The 20,104-nt window shown below is 40.0% G+C and overlaps 1 protein-coding gene across 2 annotated transcripts in view; it reads left to right on the top strand.

Annotated features, from left to right (window-relative positions):
• The window catches only part of TAFA5 (TAFA chemokine like family member 5), a 360,511-nt gene that overhangs the window by 188,019 nt on the left and 152,388 nt on the right, over positions 1–20,104 (top strand). For both annotated transcript variants that reach the window (XM_063134111.1, XM_063134112.1), the window contains exon 2: positions 13,821–13,970. In XM_063134111.1, coding sequence (XP_062990181.1) covers positions 13,821–13,970 — 150 coding nt within the window. The remainder of the gene's footprint in view (positions 1–13,820; positions 13,971–20,104) is intronic.

Here is a 20,104-nt window from a genome sequence, read left to right as displayed (position 1 = left end):
TGCATCTATTTATTGCATCCATTTAATGTAAAACACTTCTTAGTGTTGGCTGTATATTTACCATTTTTGTGTTATGATTTTTGTAGATGTAAAATGAAAGTTGACCTGGTGCTAGAGTTTTATTTAAATGGGACATTCCCTCTTGTTTATTCACATTGTGACCATGGCAAGAACTTTGCTGCTGCTCCTAATATTTCTATGCTGTATTGTTTGACACATTCCATTTACCCTTCGCCCTGACAACACACCATTAGATACATAAAAAAACCATACATTCTTGCTTGCTCACCCTGCTATGGAATCCCATGACTGCTGTGTGTAAGAGTGTTTATCATACAGCTGTGCCAAAAGTAAAGGCTGAATGAATGAGATGGAGATTAAAGCCAGTAGTCTGAACCTGTATTCAATCACTGCAGTCGTGCTGTTTGCCTCCTGAATGCTGATGAAGTGTCATGAATGGTCCCATGTACTCTCATTCCAATATATTTCAGGCAGTAGTGATTATTGCTTGTACTCCGCTAAAGCTTGAGATAAATGGCAAAGCCTTGCTTAGCAACAGAAGGCTTCATCTTATCTCTCATAGGATTGAGAACTCAAGAATGTGGTACTCCTTATAGAAAGAAAACTTACAGAGGGAAGATACCATAGGCTCTTTGCTGTCCATGAAGATTTGAAGCAGCCAACAGCAATATGAAGCCTAGCAGATCAACATGCCAAGGATTTGGTTCTATAAATAATGTCTTTCTTTGCTAATGTACAAGCCAAATCTTTCTTCATTCAATAGTCAGCTGTAATTTTTGATAGATTGGCTGTAAATGGGCTGATGTTTTGTGCTTGTATTAAGATAGCATAGGTAACCTCTATGTCTTTTTTCTCTTTTCCCCATAAAGGCATGGCATATTTATTTTAGCTACAAGAGTTCAGTACCCTAAACTTGAAATTATGTTGTCTGTACGCTTGTTTTAGCTCTTAGTTTGTGTCTGCTGAAGCTGTAGTATTTAAAAGTCAAATAGTGGAATAATACATGGGAGGAAGAGAGAGGGAAATAAACATAGCACACAGTTGAGATGGCTGGTCCTCAACCATTTCAATGAATACATTTTTAAAACATGTAATTTTAGTGCAAATTAGATGCCTCTCCATTGGTTTCTATTTTTGGTCTCCACAAGAGGGCAAAAGAAATGAGGACTGAAACAGAGGCAGAGCGTATGTTCCATAATAATGCACTCTGTACTTCCACTTCATGTACATCAAAACAAAGCCCAGACACGACAGGGGTGACAATCACTTAACAGCCTTTTGAAATCAAACAAACTTCCTCAAGAATGTATTTCCAGTTCTAATCACATGCTTTAAAAAGGGTGACATTTGCATTGTTCAAAATAAAATGTTTGCACCGACAATGAGTATATTTCCATTGTTTAAGTTTTTTTTAAAGGTAAAAGATTCAGATTATTAAATTACAATAACCAGACTTATTTTCTATTGCTTATTTGTTGAATGATCTAAGGCATCAAATGTGCCTTTCCTTGGCAAGGTTGCTAAATGCCTGCAGCTGCCAAGGAAAAGTATCTGCTTTATGACAACATGCACTCTGGAAAATATCTGTATAGGAATGCTATAAATAATCTTCCTGGGCTTATTTAATATCCTGCCCCGCATGTATGCTGCTTACAACCACTTCTCAGGTGAGAGGGGAAAGCAAACATGTAATCTAGAAGCTGCAGGTATAGGAATAGGCTTCTGAACGATGAGCGTAAGAGCATCACAATAGAGTAAAGGGAGCACAATAGTGCCATGTCAGTATTTCCATATATACCAGAAAGGTATTGCTTCTAGGATCCTATTTTCAGACCATTATGCTTAATCTTTTAGCAATCCTAGTGCAGAGAATTCTATTATAGGGATGACAAGTTGAGGAAGTTTTACAGCTTAAGTGTGCAGAAGCCTAAACTGTGTCGCCTTCACTCAGTGACATTGTAATTTCCATGTGCTAATTTAAGCTGTTTTATAGATTGGTAATTTGGGTACAGATTCTCGGTGTTTTTCCAGTACCCTGTAATCCACTTAGTGTTGATTATACTTGAAGAAAGGCAGGATAGGAACTGAGGAAACAAATAGTGAATTGGTTTATAATGTCACCTGAGATCACAGCAAAGGGTCTCTGAAAGGTTATACATAATTACATAGTCGTAATGAAGTTATGGAAAACTTGGCCTTACAGCTTCAGTTTAAGTCAGTTAACTCCATTTATCACAGCATAAGTTGACCAACATACCCAGCAGTGGAAAGCAGTCATTTATAGTTTGACCCTTTCTACCATTGTAGTTTAGATGTATTGGTGTAGCCAGCTAGGAAGGGAAAAAGTAAAGTTGGTAGACTTCCTCTGGACTGACTCTTTCACTTTCAGTGAAAGTCACTCCTCTAAACGAACTTGTAATATAGATAAGACTTATGCGAAGTCTTTTTGCATTGTTATGTTGGGCCTCTACCATATTCATCACCCTGCTACACTTTTGCCTGAAAGTAGCAGGGTGAGGAAATGTTGACCCTTTCATGCAGATGAACTGCATGAAAGTGTTAACGTTATTCTTGAAGATCCATTGATGATAATGTCCTCCATGTTAATGTCGTAGTTTTCAATTGTTTCATATGATCCATTATTTTCTTTGCACAGTTTGGAATGTCATCACTTTTCATCTATATGGGGTGGTAAGTGGTTGTGGGCAGTAGCAACAGCAGGAGTTCAATTCTTGTGTCACTCAGGCTGACTATATTTGTCCAGATAACACAACCAAAGAAAGTACTTTTTGATACTGAAGGTGTGTGTGATAAAGATCCTGTGCCTCTGTGCCAAAATAGACATTACACCCATATCTAGCAGCTATGTGGGTGGTTTTTTATTTTATTTTACCCCTCCCAATCTGGATTGGGATCCTAGTGTGGGCGTGGGTAAGTAGGGGGCTTTAACCCCCACCCCCGCTGTGTCTACTTTGGACCTTTGTGTACATTTGAATGAAGAAATCACGAAGATTGTAATTGAGGATCAAACTATATAATACCTTTTAATACATCGCATGTTGCTATATCTGTGCTTCTTCTTTTTTTTTACTCCAAAGCAAGTATGGTCGGGGGGGTGGGGGTGTCAATGCAGATCAGGACTGAAGTGCACATGAAGAAAGGGTTTAATTCTTGGCTTCCCAGCTGCTCCTGAAACTCTCTCCTGTGATACAGTAAGGCATAATAAATAAAGCTTCCATTAGCACCTAGCGGCTTTTTATAAAAAAAAACCCCTGTCCTTAATTACTCTGTGTGTGTGTGTGTGAGAGAGAGAGAGAGAGAGAGAGAGTGAGTTAGTTAGTTAGTTTCAGGAAGGTATTGCAGCAGGGTAGGGTAGTGAGGTGTATAAGTATGGGTATGTCTAGACCACAGGGTGGAGGGGGAGGATCTTGCGATATAGTGGTATGGGTATTAGGAAAAACTTCCTGACTGTTAGAGAAGTATGACAATGGAACCAATGACCTAGGGAGGTTGTGAATTCTCCCACACTAGATGCATTCAAGAGGCAGCTGGACAACCATCTGTCAGGTATGCTTTAAAGTGGATTCCTGCATTGAGGTCTTGATGTCCTTATAGGACCCTTCCAATTCTACTATTCTATGAAAAGAATAATTGATAAGCTGGATTATTTGTCAAAGATATAACTTGGAAAACATTGTTGGAAAACTAGAAGCATTTGCCTCTGTAGATGATTTCTGTACATTGTTTTCATACTGGTTTCTTTGAATACGACTGCATTTACTGTAGTTTTCAAAAGTCTCAGTACTTTATTGTTTGTTTTCATGTCTGGAGTGCATCTTCCTTTATTTCCCCCCAATTTTCATGTATGCTTTGATTAGGTGCAGTCGTACAAGCCTGTTGCAATACCTAAGTCATGTTGAAATCTCTATGAAGTATAAAAATCCCTGAACAGAATGTATAATTTGTGCATCTTTGAGCTGTGCAAACCCACATTTATTTCTGTTGTAAATTCTAGAAAGCCTGTGGGCCTGCATTTGCTTCCAATAATTCCAGTAGTCATCACACTCATTTGATTAAAGATAGCTGCATTCAGTTTTTTAAATGGAACGGTAATAGAATAAGCTTATCTCATATCAGCTGTGCAGTTCTGTTGGAGAAAACTGACATTAATATATGAAATCTGATGACAGTGGTAAACTGAAGCTGTCTAGTCCAAAATTGCAAACGACAAGATGGAAAATCAAGCCTAAATGAGTTGGGAGATCCTCCATCAATAGCAGTAAACAAGAAACCACACAACTTAGAACTAAACTAGATTGGAAAGTTTATGTTTATAAATACTGGGCACTGCAAATACAGTAGCACTACAGCCATTAAGCATAATGTAACAATCACTATTCTTGCATGTAGTCTCACCATTAACACCAATTAAGTGTTATACCTACAGAAAAGGTCTGGCTACAGAGGAAGTGAAAGGTCTTAGCTCATTTTCATGAAAGCTTATGCAGCAAAAGCCTCATTCAGTCATTATTTCCATACATTTACGCATGGCAGGAGAAACATAGTACAAGGCTGCCTTTCTGGCCCTACATCCAGTGTTCACCCAGGACACAGAAGCCTGTGCAAGCACAACTCTGTATACATAGGCTTCCAACTGACTGGAAGGAACCAAATAGAAAAGAAAAGGTGGGCTAGAGTTGTTAGCATAGAGATATAAAGTGGCTGTGAAAGTTTCATTTTTGTTTAACCAAAACCTTTTGCTTAATTTCCGTGCATCGGGATATAATTAAAGGCACAAGGGTATTTAAAAGAAGAGAAGGGAAGTGGCACTGTTAGTAGGCAGCCTTAATTGTAACTGATTGACTCTCAAAACCTAAAATAGCAGGTTATAACAGATTGCCAGGCAAGTTTCTGCTATTTTGATTGGGTCCAGCCAATCTGAAGGCCACTTTGGTGGTAGGCAATGACATCCCCATTCCATCTTGGGCCTGAAGAGACTCTAAGGCATGAACACCTGCAGTTGAAGTTGCAAATTACTTGGTAAGCAAGATTCAAGCATCAGCCCCTGAGAGGTTGGGGCTACATTTGTTGGCATATGAGGGTATGCAAACATCTGCAGACAATTTATGTCTGTTAAACAAACAAACAAAAAGACTCATTCACTTTGGGACTGAGTTGAGTGCTTTAAAAAAGACAATGGATACATCATACAGTAAAGTTTGAAACTAAAGGAGTGAGTGGCTTTGTTTAGAGGGTCAGAACTTCCTCCACCAGCACCTATGTATTAATCACTACAAATGTTGATGGCCAAGTTATTTACATAATTAAGGTAATTTTAAGCAGCCATGTCCATAACAATACAACAATTAGATACAGTGCAATATATAATTGTCATGACCTTTGACTTGAACAATAAAATGCATCTTGTTTGATTGGTAATATAAAATTATCATCTTTTAAAAAGAACAAAAGGTATTAAAGTATAAACCAGTACAAAATAATTTCCAAGGCAATGGAGGGATTATAGATGTCTGTGCACCAAGCAAGTAGGTGGGAACTGGTACAGGATCTGAAATGAGAACTTCAGGCTAATTAATACCTTATGACATATACTGAACAGCTCCTCTTGAATGAAGCAGGAACAATTGCTCTATTGCTCCCGCTGAGGCTAAACAACCCAGGGACGCTTTGTCTCTAGGTTGTTAAATATTGTGTGTGCATCGGGAAGTCTGGGGCTAATCTACACCAAGCAGGATATTGCGCTATGAAAGAGGTATACGGTATGTGTCATTGGGCCCCAACAGTTGTCAGTGCACTTCAATACCACTATAAAGCAGTAGTGTGGCTCCTTCCTTTTATGTACCGCTTTCATACTGCTTTCATAGTGCAATATCCTGCTTGGTGTAGATTAGGCCTGGGTTGTTGCAGGAGAGACCATAAATAGTGATTTGTAAATTAGATCCTTGAATATTAGCATACGCTCCATCTCCACGGTGCATGTGTTTTAGACATCCTAATTAATTTTGTCGCAGTAAAGCTGGCCTCAGCTTGCCTCTGTGGGACAGTGGATTGAATTCCTACCTTCCTCATATTGGGAGTCAGTACCTTGGGACGGCTGTAGCTCAGTGAGAAATAACATACTTTGTACATAAATATTTCCAAGTCCCTAGAACAAGGGTAAGCAATTCAGTGCCCTCCAAATGTTTTTGGCCACAACTCCAGAATCTCTGGTCATTTGTTATACTGGTGGGACTGATGGAAGTATAATCCAAAACATCTGAATGGCATCATGTTGCTCACCCTTGTCTTAACATATCCAGTTAAAGGACCTTGGACAGGGATCCACTTTAACCTTGGAGAGCCACTGCAGATGAGAATACTCATGTATATAGAAATTTAATATACAATTATGTCTTATGAATTGTTTAATTCTCTATGAATTAAAGGTCAATTTGGATTTTGTTCACTGATAAATGCCAATGTTGGAACCCTTTTCCCACTTCCAAAAATTCAACAAGACTGGATAGGCTCCAACCTGTCCTCAGGAATTCAATGGAATTGTTTTATAATTAGCATTATTAGTAATATGTAAAATGCACATGTTTATGTATTTTTAACACAAACAAGCTTCATTGGGTAATCTGTAAAAATCCTAAATACCATGGCTACTGGGATTCAGTTCTTTATAGCAGATGGGATATCTGCAGGTAAAACTTGCTGGAAGGAGGGAATTAGTCAAATGAACCTTTGTGCATGTTGAGTTATAAAAAGAGCTTGCGTTGCTAGGCATCGAAATGATGGCACATGGGAAAAATTACAGTGTGAGAGTATAAAAATAAGGCTGTATGTGCAATTCAGAGCATTACATTTCTAGATGAATATGAAACCTACATACCATTTGTACAAAGGTCTCTTAGAACAGCAAGCTAAACCTGAACTGAGTCTTCTGCTTGTGTAGGATCTTGGGAGGAAAAAAAACACTTCAATGTTCTATTGTGCCTTCTAAGATGAAAATGGGAAGCAATGAAACTGCAATCTGGCATTTTGGATTGTACTGCCCCACAGTTATTATTTGCTGGTAATATCACAGACCAGACCAATAGGGCGCACGTCTCACATGTTAAATCATGTTTTCTGTGACAAATACAGTAGTATTTAGTTTTCAAAATACAACATTTGCGAGTGGAGAAGGAAGCATAGAATAAAGACACAGGCATCAGAGCTTGGGAATAAACTAAGGCCTCTTTTTTTAAACAGTAAGGTAGGTTCACCCCTCCCTGAGGCTGCATGTGAAAGTGTGGGAATCAATGTCCTTACCTCAGGCTACTTGCCTGGCATTATGGGTGAGCCACTCTCCTAAGCCAGGAGTCAGGTAAACCTAGCCCCTCTCTTATGTGACACTGTTGTAAGTGTGAGGAGACCGCCCCATGTCACCCCCCACTCAGAGCCATAAAACTCTGAGTAGATAAGGCAGAAGGATTTTCAAAGGCATACCATATCCTGACACGGGAGCCATAAAGCCCATGAGGAGCAGGACCTCTGGACATGCCAATCACCAGAAGGTGCCCAAGTGCTCACCATCTCTATACTAATATAACAAATTCCCTCACATCCCGCCACCGGAGGGTAGCAAGTCTCAGCTTCGGAGCCCTATGCCCTCCAGCCCAGGGGAAATATTGCAGACCCACAAGAAGATCCTGTAGGAAAATATTTATTTTTTAATTGCATTTATATCCCGCCAATCCTTGGAGACATACACATTTTTACCATTTGACTTTCAGCATTGCCCTGTTTAAGTTATAGGCTTCCCCACCCCCATGCCTGACACAGTCTGGCCATCCCCCTGTTTTTGATTTCATCCAGATATCCTCCAGGTCTGCCCTCGCCCATAAAGTTGGGGACTTACACTTCAGGAACCCCATGGGAAATGAAGTTTCCAGGCAGCATGGCAAATTTCCATGTTTGAAGGATGCTGGAAGAGAAGGCAGGATTGTCTGAAGGAGCTGTTAGGGCCTTTCAATTTTCTAATGCTCAGTTAATCACAGAGCAGTCCTGTACCTGGCCAGAGAGGCTGAGGCACCATGGTAATGACAGTGGCAGCCTTGAGTGGAGAGAGATGCGCTTGAGCATCTCCAGAGCAACAAACTTGTGTTTCTGTTTTATCACAGGTAGTGGCTGCTCCTTAACCAGTCCCATTTATACAGTAGCCATGAAGGCCCTTCAGACATCAGGGTTATGGAACCTGGTTAGAGGTGCCATGGAAATGCTCACTGTGGTCTCGAGTGAGGGTATATGCCCATTTGCAGTTTTGACCCTACTTCGCCCTATGGGGGAACAAACATGGGTTGTTATTTTATCATAAGACGGGGCTGCCCCTTATCCAGTACCATTTTGATGGTAGCAGAAAAGCCCATTCTGACATTGGGCCTATAGAATTACTCAATTTGGACACCATTTGGAATTGGCTTGCCTCTGCTGCAGCGGGGCTGGGAGATGCCAAGATTTGGGCCATGGAGAGATGGCAGCCTTGGACAGGCATAAGTATATACTCTCAAAGAAAGATGGGTGCAGTTACTGTCAATTCAGTGTTGATAATTGTGCTCCTTGAGAGATTGTCAAAGGGGACCACAGTCTGTGGGGGTCCTAATCTGCAGACATCTGGGGCAGCCATACAGTGACGGAAGCAACTGTTGGCATTCAGTTCAGGCTTGGTCAGTTGCCTAATCGGTAGAAGGTTCAAGCATCAACTTAATTGGCTGGAGCTGTTTTGACAAAAGAGGGGGGCAGGTTATCAAGCTTAAGATCTGAATGGGGCTCCTTGGGTCCCCTAACCCCTTTAACCTGGGATCATCCTGAAGATGGATGGGTGTTGTAGCATATGGAATTTACGAGCTGGAGAGTGCGGATTTCTGGTATAAGCACTCCAGGCTGAGGGAATTAAAGGCATCCCACCCAGATAGGGGGTACAAAGGCCAAAAGAGGGGCTCCAGATTGGCTGTGTTGCGCATGTGTGCACAGCAGCAAAGTCTCAAACAGCTTCTCCCTCATGGCTCCATCCAGCTGTGAAAAAGGTTGGCTCCCACCAGATATGAGGCCACTGGGACCAACAGGGAACCCCACCCACCTGCTGCTGTCACTGGGTGACTGCAGAGGAGAGGCTCAGGTGCTGTCAAAGCCAGTGTCCACCTAGGGCCGCTGAGGCTAGGGAGGAAAGGGGATCAGTGCCAAACCTTGCACTCCCAAAAGCCACGGTGCCCTTAACTAAGTAGAGGGCCGAAGCCCATGCCTGGCCTCCGCAACGAGAGAGCAGTGTGTATGTAGCCGTCCAAAGGCATGTGGCCACGATCCCTCTCTTACTTCTCCAACGCTGCTTTCTGAGCACTAGCCAAAAAGTGAAAGAAGCCAATGCTTGGTGGAGCCAGCCTTTATAGGCTTGCCCCACCCTTGCCTCACGTGGCATACGTGTGGCAATCACGAGGTGCCTTATTCTGCACTACCCCACCTGCAACAGCCGTTTTCCTGCCATATCCATCCCAGCTGGGTGGGTATTGGATATCCCTGCTAGCAAAATGCATCCTCTTGAAAGAGGAAACTATACTTGTTGACATAAATGGAAATAGTAAATGGCATGCATTTATTGTATTTATTAGTGGCTGTCATGACTCTAACCTTTGTCCAAGGGATCATGCCATTCTACACCACTGCCTTCATGCTCCTGAGCATTTCCTTGCCATCATGGGCAATCCATCTGGACAAAACTTGACAGAGAGGAGGGAGAGTGCTGGTGTCCAGGCTAGAAGGCTGTTCCTTTAAAGTTTTCCTTCCTTTGAGAAGGGGAAATAACCTGCCTGATAATCTGGGTCAAAAGAGATTTGAAGGCCTTGGAATGCTAAATGTGGGAGTTGGTCTTTGCAGGGAGAATGGAACAGGAAGGGAATACTTAGCCTTTTCCACAGGCACCAATTTCCCCCTGAAAATGCTCCCCAATTTTTAAACTGTTTACCCATTCAGCAGGCTCTAAAATAAGTCTGTTTAGAGAAAGGAGGAGGCATTTTCTGGAGAAAATCAGTAGGTGTGAGAGGTTTTATTTCACCATACATATACTACCATCACTGCAGTTATGTTACCTAGGTAAAGGCAGGCTTGGGGACAAGTTTGCCAAGATGGCGTGAAGTTCTACTTGTCCGTCTTACAGCATTAGGAGTTCTCTGTGTCCTCTTCCAGAGATGGAAGAACAGGAACTCAAAGGAATGTACTTCCTGTTGCTCCCATAATTGTGTCACAGCAAAAGTAGCTTTTAGTGACAGTAGGTTGTCAAAAGGCTCTTACTATGAGAATGTTTCCATTAGAACTCAATGTATTATTTACAGTCTTGGGGGCAGTTTCATAAATTGATCTGAATTTGCTAACCCATTTCCCCATTGTGGGTGTTTACACAAATATTTCTAGAAAATGTTGATTCCTCCTTCTCCTCATGCAAGCAGTGAATTTTGGCATTGACTTCCTTTCCCACCCTATTTATACGCCCTTTGACTGAGTTTATTGTGGATGCTGGTATGGGACTGATACTGCATTCTGGTCATTATAAAAGGAAGGAGGAAAAATGGGAGAAAAAGAGTAACTGGATAAACCAGGCACAGTGGTTATTGATTCCTTCGGCCAAACAATACAGGAAGAGAGAACATATATCGAAAATAATGCCTTTTTTCTGTGCATGCATAGTTTTAAAATTTTGTTTGCTATGTTAGTCCCTAGTGGAACCCTGCATTTCTAACTTAATCACGACCACTGGAAAGTTTTCTTGAAAGGTCACCTGGCCAACTTTTTCCCACTGGTGATGGCACCTGATTCTAGATCCACTCGTAAGAATACATCTTTTTCATCAACATACATTTGGAAGATACTAGCTTTCTTACAAGAGATTTCCTAGCCCTTTGTCCAAATGCTTCTAACTGTTCAACTTTCTTTTATTAATTTGGTTCCATTCACTGCCTTTCAATTCATTGAATTAGCCACAGTCATTTCAACTATTCAAAGAGGTACGCTGCTTTTCAGTATTTTTTTGGTGGGGAAATAATATAGAAAGGGCTTACCTCTTCATCATGTAGGGGAAGCTCCTGCCCAACTCTTTAGTGCTAATTATTTTTACTGTGGACTCCAGGAGCATCTCAGAGCCACTGGGGACCTCCAGGGGCTGCTGAACTACAGCTGCTATTTATGATTCTTTCCTTCTCTGCCAAGTCAATCAATTAAGCAGCACAGTCAATTTCCCAGGCTCCGATAACCAGTGTTTTCTCTATTGATACTATTTGGGTACCGAGGCTTAGTCAAAAGCAAAATGACCTGGTTTGCGCCACATGATAGTTTACAATACCCCAAATAAAACTAATCTAGCTTCAGGTATATAATATATGGCTGTGATTGGCCACAATATGCTATGTTCTCCCAAATTACAAGTAGGAATCCGTTCGGGGGTGGAGTTTGCTGAGTTTCAGCCACTCAGGCCCTTGTGCTTTGGCTTGCTTCTGACTTGTTCTGCTTCAAAGTGGGTCAGCATGTGGATTTTCCAGGGTTTCCCCCCCCCCCCCCCCCCGGTAAATAGAAAGTTGTGCAATTTGCAATCGCAATTTGCACTACTTCTTATTTCCAAGGGGAATGCACACACACCAGAAAACGTTCCCGAATTTCAGAAAGAAAATGCTGCTCATCATAGAATTGCTGGGCGGGCAGCACGGGGCAGAGTTTTCAAATGACAGACATATCGCTAATTACAAGTGGAATCCTGAACCAAGGCAAATGTGGTGCTACTTGAGAAAGACTACCCTTTGGGGCATCTGTTTGTAATGTAAGTGTTTCAAAATGCATTAGAGTATAAGACACTCTGTCCTCTCCGTACTGATGTGCAAGTGATGCATGATCACATACTCTATAGGAGCCAACTTGTTTGTTCCTCATAGAAGAGGAAACTCAGAAAGATCCTATTTTGGAAGGGGGGGGAATCCTAAATTACCGTAGCCACCCTCATTTTGAGGCGTGGTGATCGGTACATTGGATACTCTCTGCCATTTTCCTCCTGTCTGCCATAAGGTTTTACTCTGCTTTCGAAGGCCTTAGGAGCAGTTATTCCCTGGACCACACTGAGCATGCAGAAGGCAGTTATTCAGCCCTACCCTCTGAAGGGATTTTTAATGAGCCATATATTTACTAATGGCAGCTGGTCTTGGACATTCAAATGTCACTGGGAATTATATAGTTCTTTCCTCTCTGCCTGCATGAATTCTAGAGTGATTAATTGCAACTAGTACTGCGTTTGGCACTGCACGTGCTTAGTCATCATCCCATTTTTAGATGAGTGGACAAGGTGGCACAACTTGCAGAGGCATCTCAATAGTGGTAGAGAGAGGGACAATTGATGTTTACTCATAGTCAGTAAACATATCTGAGTGCCCTGTTAGTTCAGGATGACACTCCACTTAGGTGGATGCTATGCTTATTCCATAATATTGGTGGATCCCATTCTGATTCCTAGTAGGCCTTTATACTTTTGTCTCTCAGTGGGATTCCTATTGCTCCCATTTACTGACGTGTACAAGAGGTCCATAGTTAGGAGATGAGATATCTCTCTCTCTCTGTCCACCCTTTTGCCCAAGATCCAGACTTGATTAAAATATGGTTATGATCATTCCAATTTTACAGAGTAAAAGTGTTCGTGCTTTCACTGAAATTGCATAGAGATGAAGTAATTCCATGCAGAAAGTATGCCTTGTGCCACTTTTTGTTCTTGCATCCATGTTTCCTAGAGAAAGCTTTCTTGCTCTTTATTTGCCAGAAAATAATAATAACTTGAAGTGTGAACTATAGTGTGTTAAAAGAGGAAGAAATTGTTAACAGAAATGCTATTATGATAATTGTCAGACTGCACTATTGAAGTTATATTTGCCTGTTAAGGCAAAATCCTATGCATGTTTAGGGAGAAAAAAGTCCGACTTTTTGTCTAAACATGTATAGGATTGCACCCTTAATGTATTTATTGTGAAATAATTGTTTCAGTTTTGCAGGATTCAGCTTTGTAAATGCCACTGAGGTGGTTTATGCTCTGTCAAGTTGTTATAGGCATGTTTAAACTTTTGCTGTTATATAATATCCAGTTTACTGCAGATATTAGCATAAGTGTAGAATATTCTCCACTTCTATATCTATGTCTATTTCAAGTCTCAGATTGTTTGAGAACTAAATGCATTCTTCCTGTTCTTGCTCACATAAATAATGTTAACAGTATATACAGATTTGAGAACCAATCACTGTGATAGGCAAATCAGTTGTAGCAAAATGATTCTACAGTTTTTAATTCTCTGCAATTTATTATTTCTGCATTTGTATTCCACTGAGTGGTGGAAGTGGGAGCCCATAATTCCTACCTCTTTTTGATAAAGGACAAGGTCATTTCTTAATCTACCTTTTTTGGTACTTTTAGTTTCTTGTAATTCAATACCTGCATGCTTTTTAACTTAATTTAATAACTACAAAAGTAGGTTGTCCTTTCAGTAAACTAAAAGCATCTTGTTTCATGAAATCATTTATAGAAAACAGCAGTTTTCTGATGGGACCAGTCCTCAAAGTTTTCACTTGTCCAACGCAAGGAAACTGTATGTCACCTCTGTTTTTATTATATCTATCAGCTGACTTTCCTTTTGTTTTGGAGTGTCTGCTATGACATTAGGTCATGACTCTTTTGGCTGTAATAGATTGCCTATAGTGCATTCAGTGACTATGGTACCTGTTGCTGGTTCTTTTTCCAGGTCAATTGGCTGCAGGTACATGTGAGATTGTTACTTTGGACAGAGATAGCAGTCAGCCCCGAAGAACTATAGCCCGACAAACAGCTCGTTGTGCATGTAAAAAAGGACAGATTGCCGGTACAACGAGAGCAAGGCCAGCCTGCGTCGATGGTAAGAGTCAAAAGATCATTTAACTCAAAATCCACCCAACATGGAACTGGTTATCAAGTACTTTATTTATTCACATTGTTAAAGTGTCTTATCAAATATCCATATGTGCAACAGCCAAGTGAGTGTGTTAACACAAGGATTATGCTTGAAATTCTTGCCGATGTTATAATCTGAAAAACTGTGTGCTCCGAAAGGGCAATTGACTCGTTTTGTGTTCAGATGTAAAGCCTTTCTCTTGTGTCAGTCGGATACTGAAGTGAAGAAATATTAGGTCATTTCCCCATGGATCCATATCGGCAGGTTGATTGTGTGTCAGTTCCATACCAATGGGCAACCAAGGCATGATATCCAGATGGCATATTGGAACACTGCTGTATGCTTTCTGTGCCAGCATCTACAAACCTAGAATTGGATTGTAACGGTGTGGGAAAGGGTTGTCCTGCACTGCGGTATTCTTGTGTTAAGAGAGATAAGGTTTCTAGGGAACTTTTCTATCACTTCCTTTGAGCATCAAGAGTTGTGTGTTTGCAGCCAGCTTTACTGGCATTGCTGAAATAATACTTTACATATTAATTTTAATCATAGCCAATGTAACCACTCCTGCATGAAAGTTAATCTGCTGGGGGAAGGGAAGTGGTAGTGATGGTATTAGAATGGAACTGTTGTGTTACACTTTATATTTCTGCTGTCCCTTCCCTCATTAAAGATGTCATTCTGTATGATTCACTGCAGATGCAGTGTGTTGCCTGCAGCTTACAAAAATGCTGATGTAGAGGGGAGGATGAAAATATTTCACTTTGAAATCATTTTTATGTCTCAAATGAGCTGCTGTATTCCAACTAAGACACCAGTGGTGCAGTCAGCAGTGTAAGCCTGCTGATGAAGACTTGCTAACAAACATTCACATTGCAATTAAAATAAAATAAAATAGGACTCCTGTTATAAATAGATGACAGTAAAAATGGCATGTTTTGATTTTGGCTTTACAGAGAAAAACAAAAAATGGATTCTGTAAAAAGATAACTTTAGATTTCCTTTGAAAAATGACTCACACTTGAGCCCATTAAAAAAAAGTGCTGAGACTTCACTACCATTTCATCAGAATTTGACTTCCCTACTAACTATCAAAGAAGACAGCACAAAGGGGATTTCAATGCCTGCCCACCAAGCTAAACATAAAAGATTGCATCCATTATCTATATTTATGTTTTGCCTTCACTCTTCCTGGTATTCTAAAAACTCATCCTTTCAGTTTGCTCCATCATATTTTGCCATGGTATGTTTAATTCTTACCCACTCTACCCCAACACGCACACAACACACACATTCAGTTTAAAAGGTGTGGTTTCACTGCAGCTCTAAGTTAAAGAACCTTAATAGGTCTATTGATTTTGAAAGTCCATATATTTGTTTAGCACCTTAATTTGTCATATTTTTGTATAGTTTAAATAACTTCTATTCAGCTTTTCTCCACTGAGGGTATGCAACTTGGAATCTGTTTCTGGAAGTAACCCTCATTAAAATCAATAGAATGTATGACCAAATGGGTTTAGAATTGTGGCTAAATTGTAATCCTGAGTATGCAACAAGAGAGAGGACCTTTTCTGTGGTGGCCCCCAACTGTGGAACAATCTCCCTGACAAGGCCCACCTGACGCCAACATTGTTATGTTTTTGGTACCAGGTCAAGAGTTTTCTCTTCTCCCAGGCATTTAGCAATATGTAATTAGCCTGGGTTTGTTTTTGTATGTTTTTGCAGTTTTAAGTTGCATGTTTTTGTGATTTTAAATTTTGTATATTGTTTTTAAGTGTTTTTTTCCTGTGTAAACTGCCCTGAGTGCCTCGGCTATGGGGAGTTATACAAATGTAATAAATCATCATTATCATCATCATCATCATCATCATGTATTCACACAATGTCTTTGAAATCATCCCCTCTTAATAGTGAATTTAGATGGCACAGTGCCTATCAGTTTGAAAATGAAATGGGGTCACTCAAAAATAAGATAGCGGTTTCTATATAATTGGAGGGTCCTTAAGTATGCAGAAATACATACATCAAAAAGAACAATGAATCAAAACAGTCAATAAGGACTGTGAATTTCTAGAATTTAGGAAATGTCAATGACAGTTAAGCCTATAGCATTAGCAATAATAAGTTCTAGACCAGCTTAGCTCTTTGCCTGTAGAAGGACCTTTCAGTTTCATACAGAATGCTGAAGATTCTTGTCTTTGCTGCTACTTTTTAGTGTGTGTATGTGTGTGTTGGGTAGGTGAGTGAGTGATTAGCTAAGGGATCTACAAATGTGAACAATTTACTGAACAATTTTTCTTTTTGGCTGTTATCCTTGAATTCCAAGATCAGCATATAAAATGAATAAAATCTGAAATACAACAAAGTAACAGCAGCATTTTTTTAAAATATTAAAAAAACAGTTGCTACTTTCAACAGTGGTATTCTTAGCCTCATGATTTTAATTTTAAAAAAATAATATTGGAACTACTAATAGGTGGTCAGTAACTGGTCAATTGACTGACATGCCAGCCCTAGGTACTTATGATAAATTTTATCACCTAGGTACCTTTGATAAAATTTCAATTTCTTTGAAACTATATTATACTTGTATGTCGCATGATAACTTCTTAGATGCAAGGGTTGTTTGTTGTGTAGATGTTTGATTCTCTGGATGTATTTCTAATTGGTGTGAGGTTCAGATTTAATGATTAACGAGGTTTCATTAGGAACTGGTTTTTGTTTAATTCAGAAACCCAGGACCAGAGTGGAGACCACATTAGTTTCACTCAATAATTTTGTTTAATTCTCAGCATGTTACCTCTGAAAACTCTTGTTGAATGAGTTTAAAAATAAATTAAATTGTGTCCTTGCAAGCAAGAATGTAAAATATTGTTCACTCTAAATATAGAAAATTAGGGTAACACACAATCAAATCAATGCACTATGCCTGTGATCCATGAAATAATTATGGCTTGCACTTGGATTTTGGCCATTTTAATTGTATTGACTTCAATGAGTCTAAATTGTTTCAAGTTAAACCACTGTGGCTTAAATGGCTTATCTTCAGTGAGACTAAAATGGCTCCACTCCAAATACTCTGCCTTAGTGTATTCATGAGCTGAGCTGAATAAGTACGGTTCTTATGAATATAAGACATTTTATGGATTGGTATCCATTAAAATCCTGAAAATACTCTGAATGTGCTGTAGGAGATCTCAGCCTTTAAATGTCATCCTGTTTAAGATATAAGGCTTCTTAAGATTATAAATACTGAATTTATAGTATGTGTTACTGTTTCAGTGGATATAAATCTAACCCAAATAAAGGGGGGGAAGAAAGATCTGATGGATTTGTTACTAACATGATGCTGAGGGGTTGGGTGGGGGGAACCCTAGGAAGATAGGTGTTTGTTGCTGAAGCATTGGAGGTGTTCCATTTTCTTATTCAGATGAATGGGCTAGGGTGATTTATCTAAAGACAGAAGAATTAACTAGTTTCAGTAGCAATTGCTGTTATCATGTAACAGATAGTTAATTAGGGAGTGCTAATTAGGTATTGTCAGGTTAGTAAATGAGTACCCCTTTTTTCTTTTGGGGTGGTGGTGGGGAGCAATATGTTCAAAATTATCTCTCCTGGGGAGATAAGACAGTGCTCAAAGTCTACTTTTGTGCTCTTTATAGGCTCACAGATAAGATTGTTCTTCCTTTTCACCTAATTTGAATACAGATGGACATAAAGTCTATGCTAACTTCATAGGTCCCTTCCACATCTGTGTACACAGAAAAAGCAGCCATGCATCATAATTGCAGAAAGAGATTCTAATAATACCACCGTAATTTGGATGCTAATGCAACTTGGCAACCTGTGACTGGTGAAGATTTATCCTAGTTGAACAGAGAATGTTACTTGGATACCACAAGCATTTAATGTTTCCAATAAAACAGACCCAATTATCTGGAAACACAATAAGGTTCCTCAGCTACGAGGTAAAGCTAGTGGTACTAGTTTGATACCGGCTTTAGGATTTGTAATTGCATTTCAGGGAAGCAGTGCTATTGGCCTGACATCCTAAGCACCTGTTCTCTGAAAAGATAGAAGGCTTCTTTGGAATTGCATTAAATGTTGATGTACCTGTTAAAGCTGCCACTGGTATGGCAATTTCCCCATCCAGTGGTTATAAACATTTAGCTACACTTACTCGGTCTCATGCGGAGGATCTCTGCAGCACTTTGCAGTGGCTTGTGACTAATGTAAATAAATATTGCAATTCTGTTATCAGCAACACTATGGCACATTCCTGGGAGCAGATGAAGCAGGTACATTCTCATTTCTGGAATTTTACCCTTGGCATGTTCAATCATCAGTTGCTACATTGGGAGTGTTAGTAGTATATGTGATGTCTAGGATAGCTTTCATCACCTGGGCCCAAGCATTATTTTTTGGGTACCAATACAAATCTGTAACATGCCCCCAGTTCCCCTGCATACACACATACAAAAATCCAGTCGCATACATGCAATCTAGCAAACCAGTAAAGAAAAGTTTCTATTTTAATTTTGATTTTATTTATTTTTTACATTTCTGAAATTACACCATGTTCCATACTGAGGCTTTTATACAATGCCCTAAATACTTCTTATTTTTCTTATTTTTGCATACCATAATTTCCAGCGTGAAGAAGAGTTTTACAAAGCTTGCTGACTATTCTGTAACTTTTTGGTTGATCCTAATAAAAATATTTCTGCCATTGGTCCATTCAAAAAAATCCAACGGGCCAATGCAACTGCAGGCATTGAGTAGATTAATTCACTATAAATAGACTAATTCACTTTAGAGCTTTGTTTTTCTAACCCTTTTCATTGAAAAAAACCATAAATTATTTTCCCAAAATCAATTTGCCTTGCAAGTTAACAGTTCACAGAAAAAAACAGCTAGGTAGCATAACCATTCTTGCCCCATAGTAGAATGACTGCAGTTTTTGAGGAGTGCTAGCTTGCTGAAACATCTTTCGATTACTGCAGTTACTGGCACTGTAGAAAACATCCATAGGGCTATGCACATTTGTGTTATTTATTTTTATTTATTTATTACATTTATATACTGCCCTATAGCCGAAGCTCTCTGGGCGGTTTACAAAAGTTAAAAACAGTAAGCATTTAAAAAAGTATACAAAATTTTAAACCATCAAAAACATAAGAACAACAGTATAAAAACAATATCTTTCACACACCGCACACATGTTCCTTTCCTTTCCTTTCTGATCTCCTTGTGACGTCTGCAGTTCAAGGATGTCAGTACCATGAAAAACAGAGGATTTCTTCTTCATTGTCAGGTTTCCCCTGTAATATTTTGGTCCCTGCTGTTTCCGAAATATCCCTTTTCCCTCTTCATGCTGGGTAGTTTCCCATGACACCAGAGATGGCTCCGGATATTTCTCACTGTGCTGCCCATCACCTGGGAAGTCTGGCCAACACCCATGATGACAGAATGAGACCGCAGTCTGATCTGGACAGGTCGGAAGACAGGGCTGAGAAGATCAAGAGGCCTTGGAGAAGAGGCGCCTGGGTTCGTAGGTGCCTTGGGGTCCTCGAGTGCCATGGGGTCCCCAGCTTGAGGAACCTGCTGCACCAATGTCCTCCGGGACCCAGGGAGATTGATTGGCACGGTGGCCTGTCCGGCACCAACACTGCTGCTCAAGCCAATATCTCACTTGCAGCTCTTCTTCGTCCAGCACCAGCCTCCCGCTCCGCCCGCATCCTTCACCTCTTTCCACATTTCACTGAGAATTAGCTGCAATTGTCGTCCCCCCCCCCAGATGCAATGTTTCACAAGGGAATTGCTGAGATCTGAACGGTACTTTTGAACTAAGGTGTTTAGAGCACAATCCTATGCATGTTTAGAGAAAATAAGGTCCTATAATTCATGCTGGGAATTGTAGGACCTTATTTCCGCTAAACAGGCATAGAATTGCATTCTTACTCACATATACTGCATAAACTGCTGTCCCTGATTATGATTGTGCTTTGTCCCTCCTACTGACTGTCCTATTCCCCTACGTACAAGGAATTATGAGACTGGTAGTCTTGAGGAATCATATCAAATAGCAAAGCACAAATCTT

Source organism: Elgaria multicarinata, chromosome 9 (genome assembly GCF_023053635.1).
Source record: "Elgaria multicarinata webbii isolate HBS135686 ecotype San Diego chromosome 9, rElgMul1.1.pri, whole genome shotgun sequence".
Taxonomy (NCBI): Eukaryota; Metazoa; Chordata; class Lepidosauria; order Squamata; family Anguidae; genus Elgaria; species Elgaria multicarinata.
This window is presented reverse-complemented; position numbering and strand designations above follow the sequence as displayed.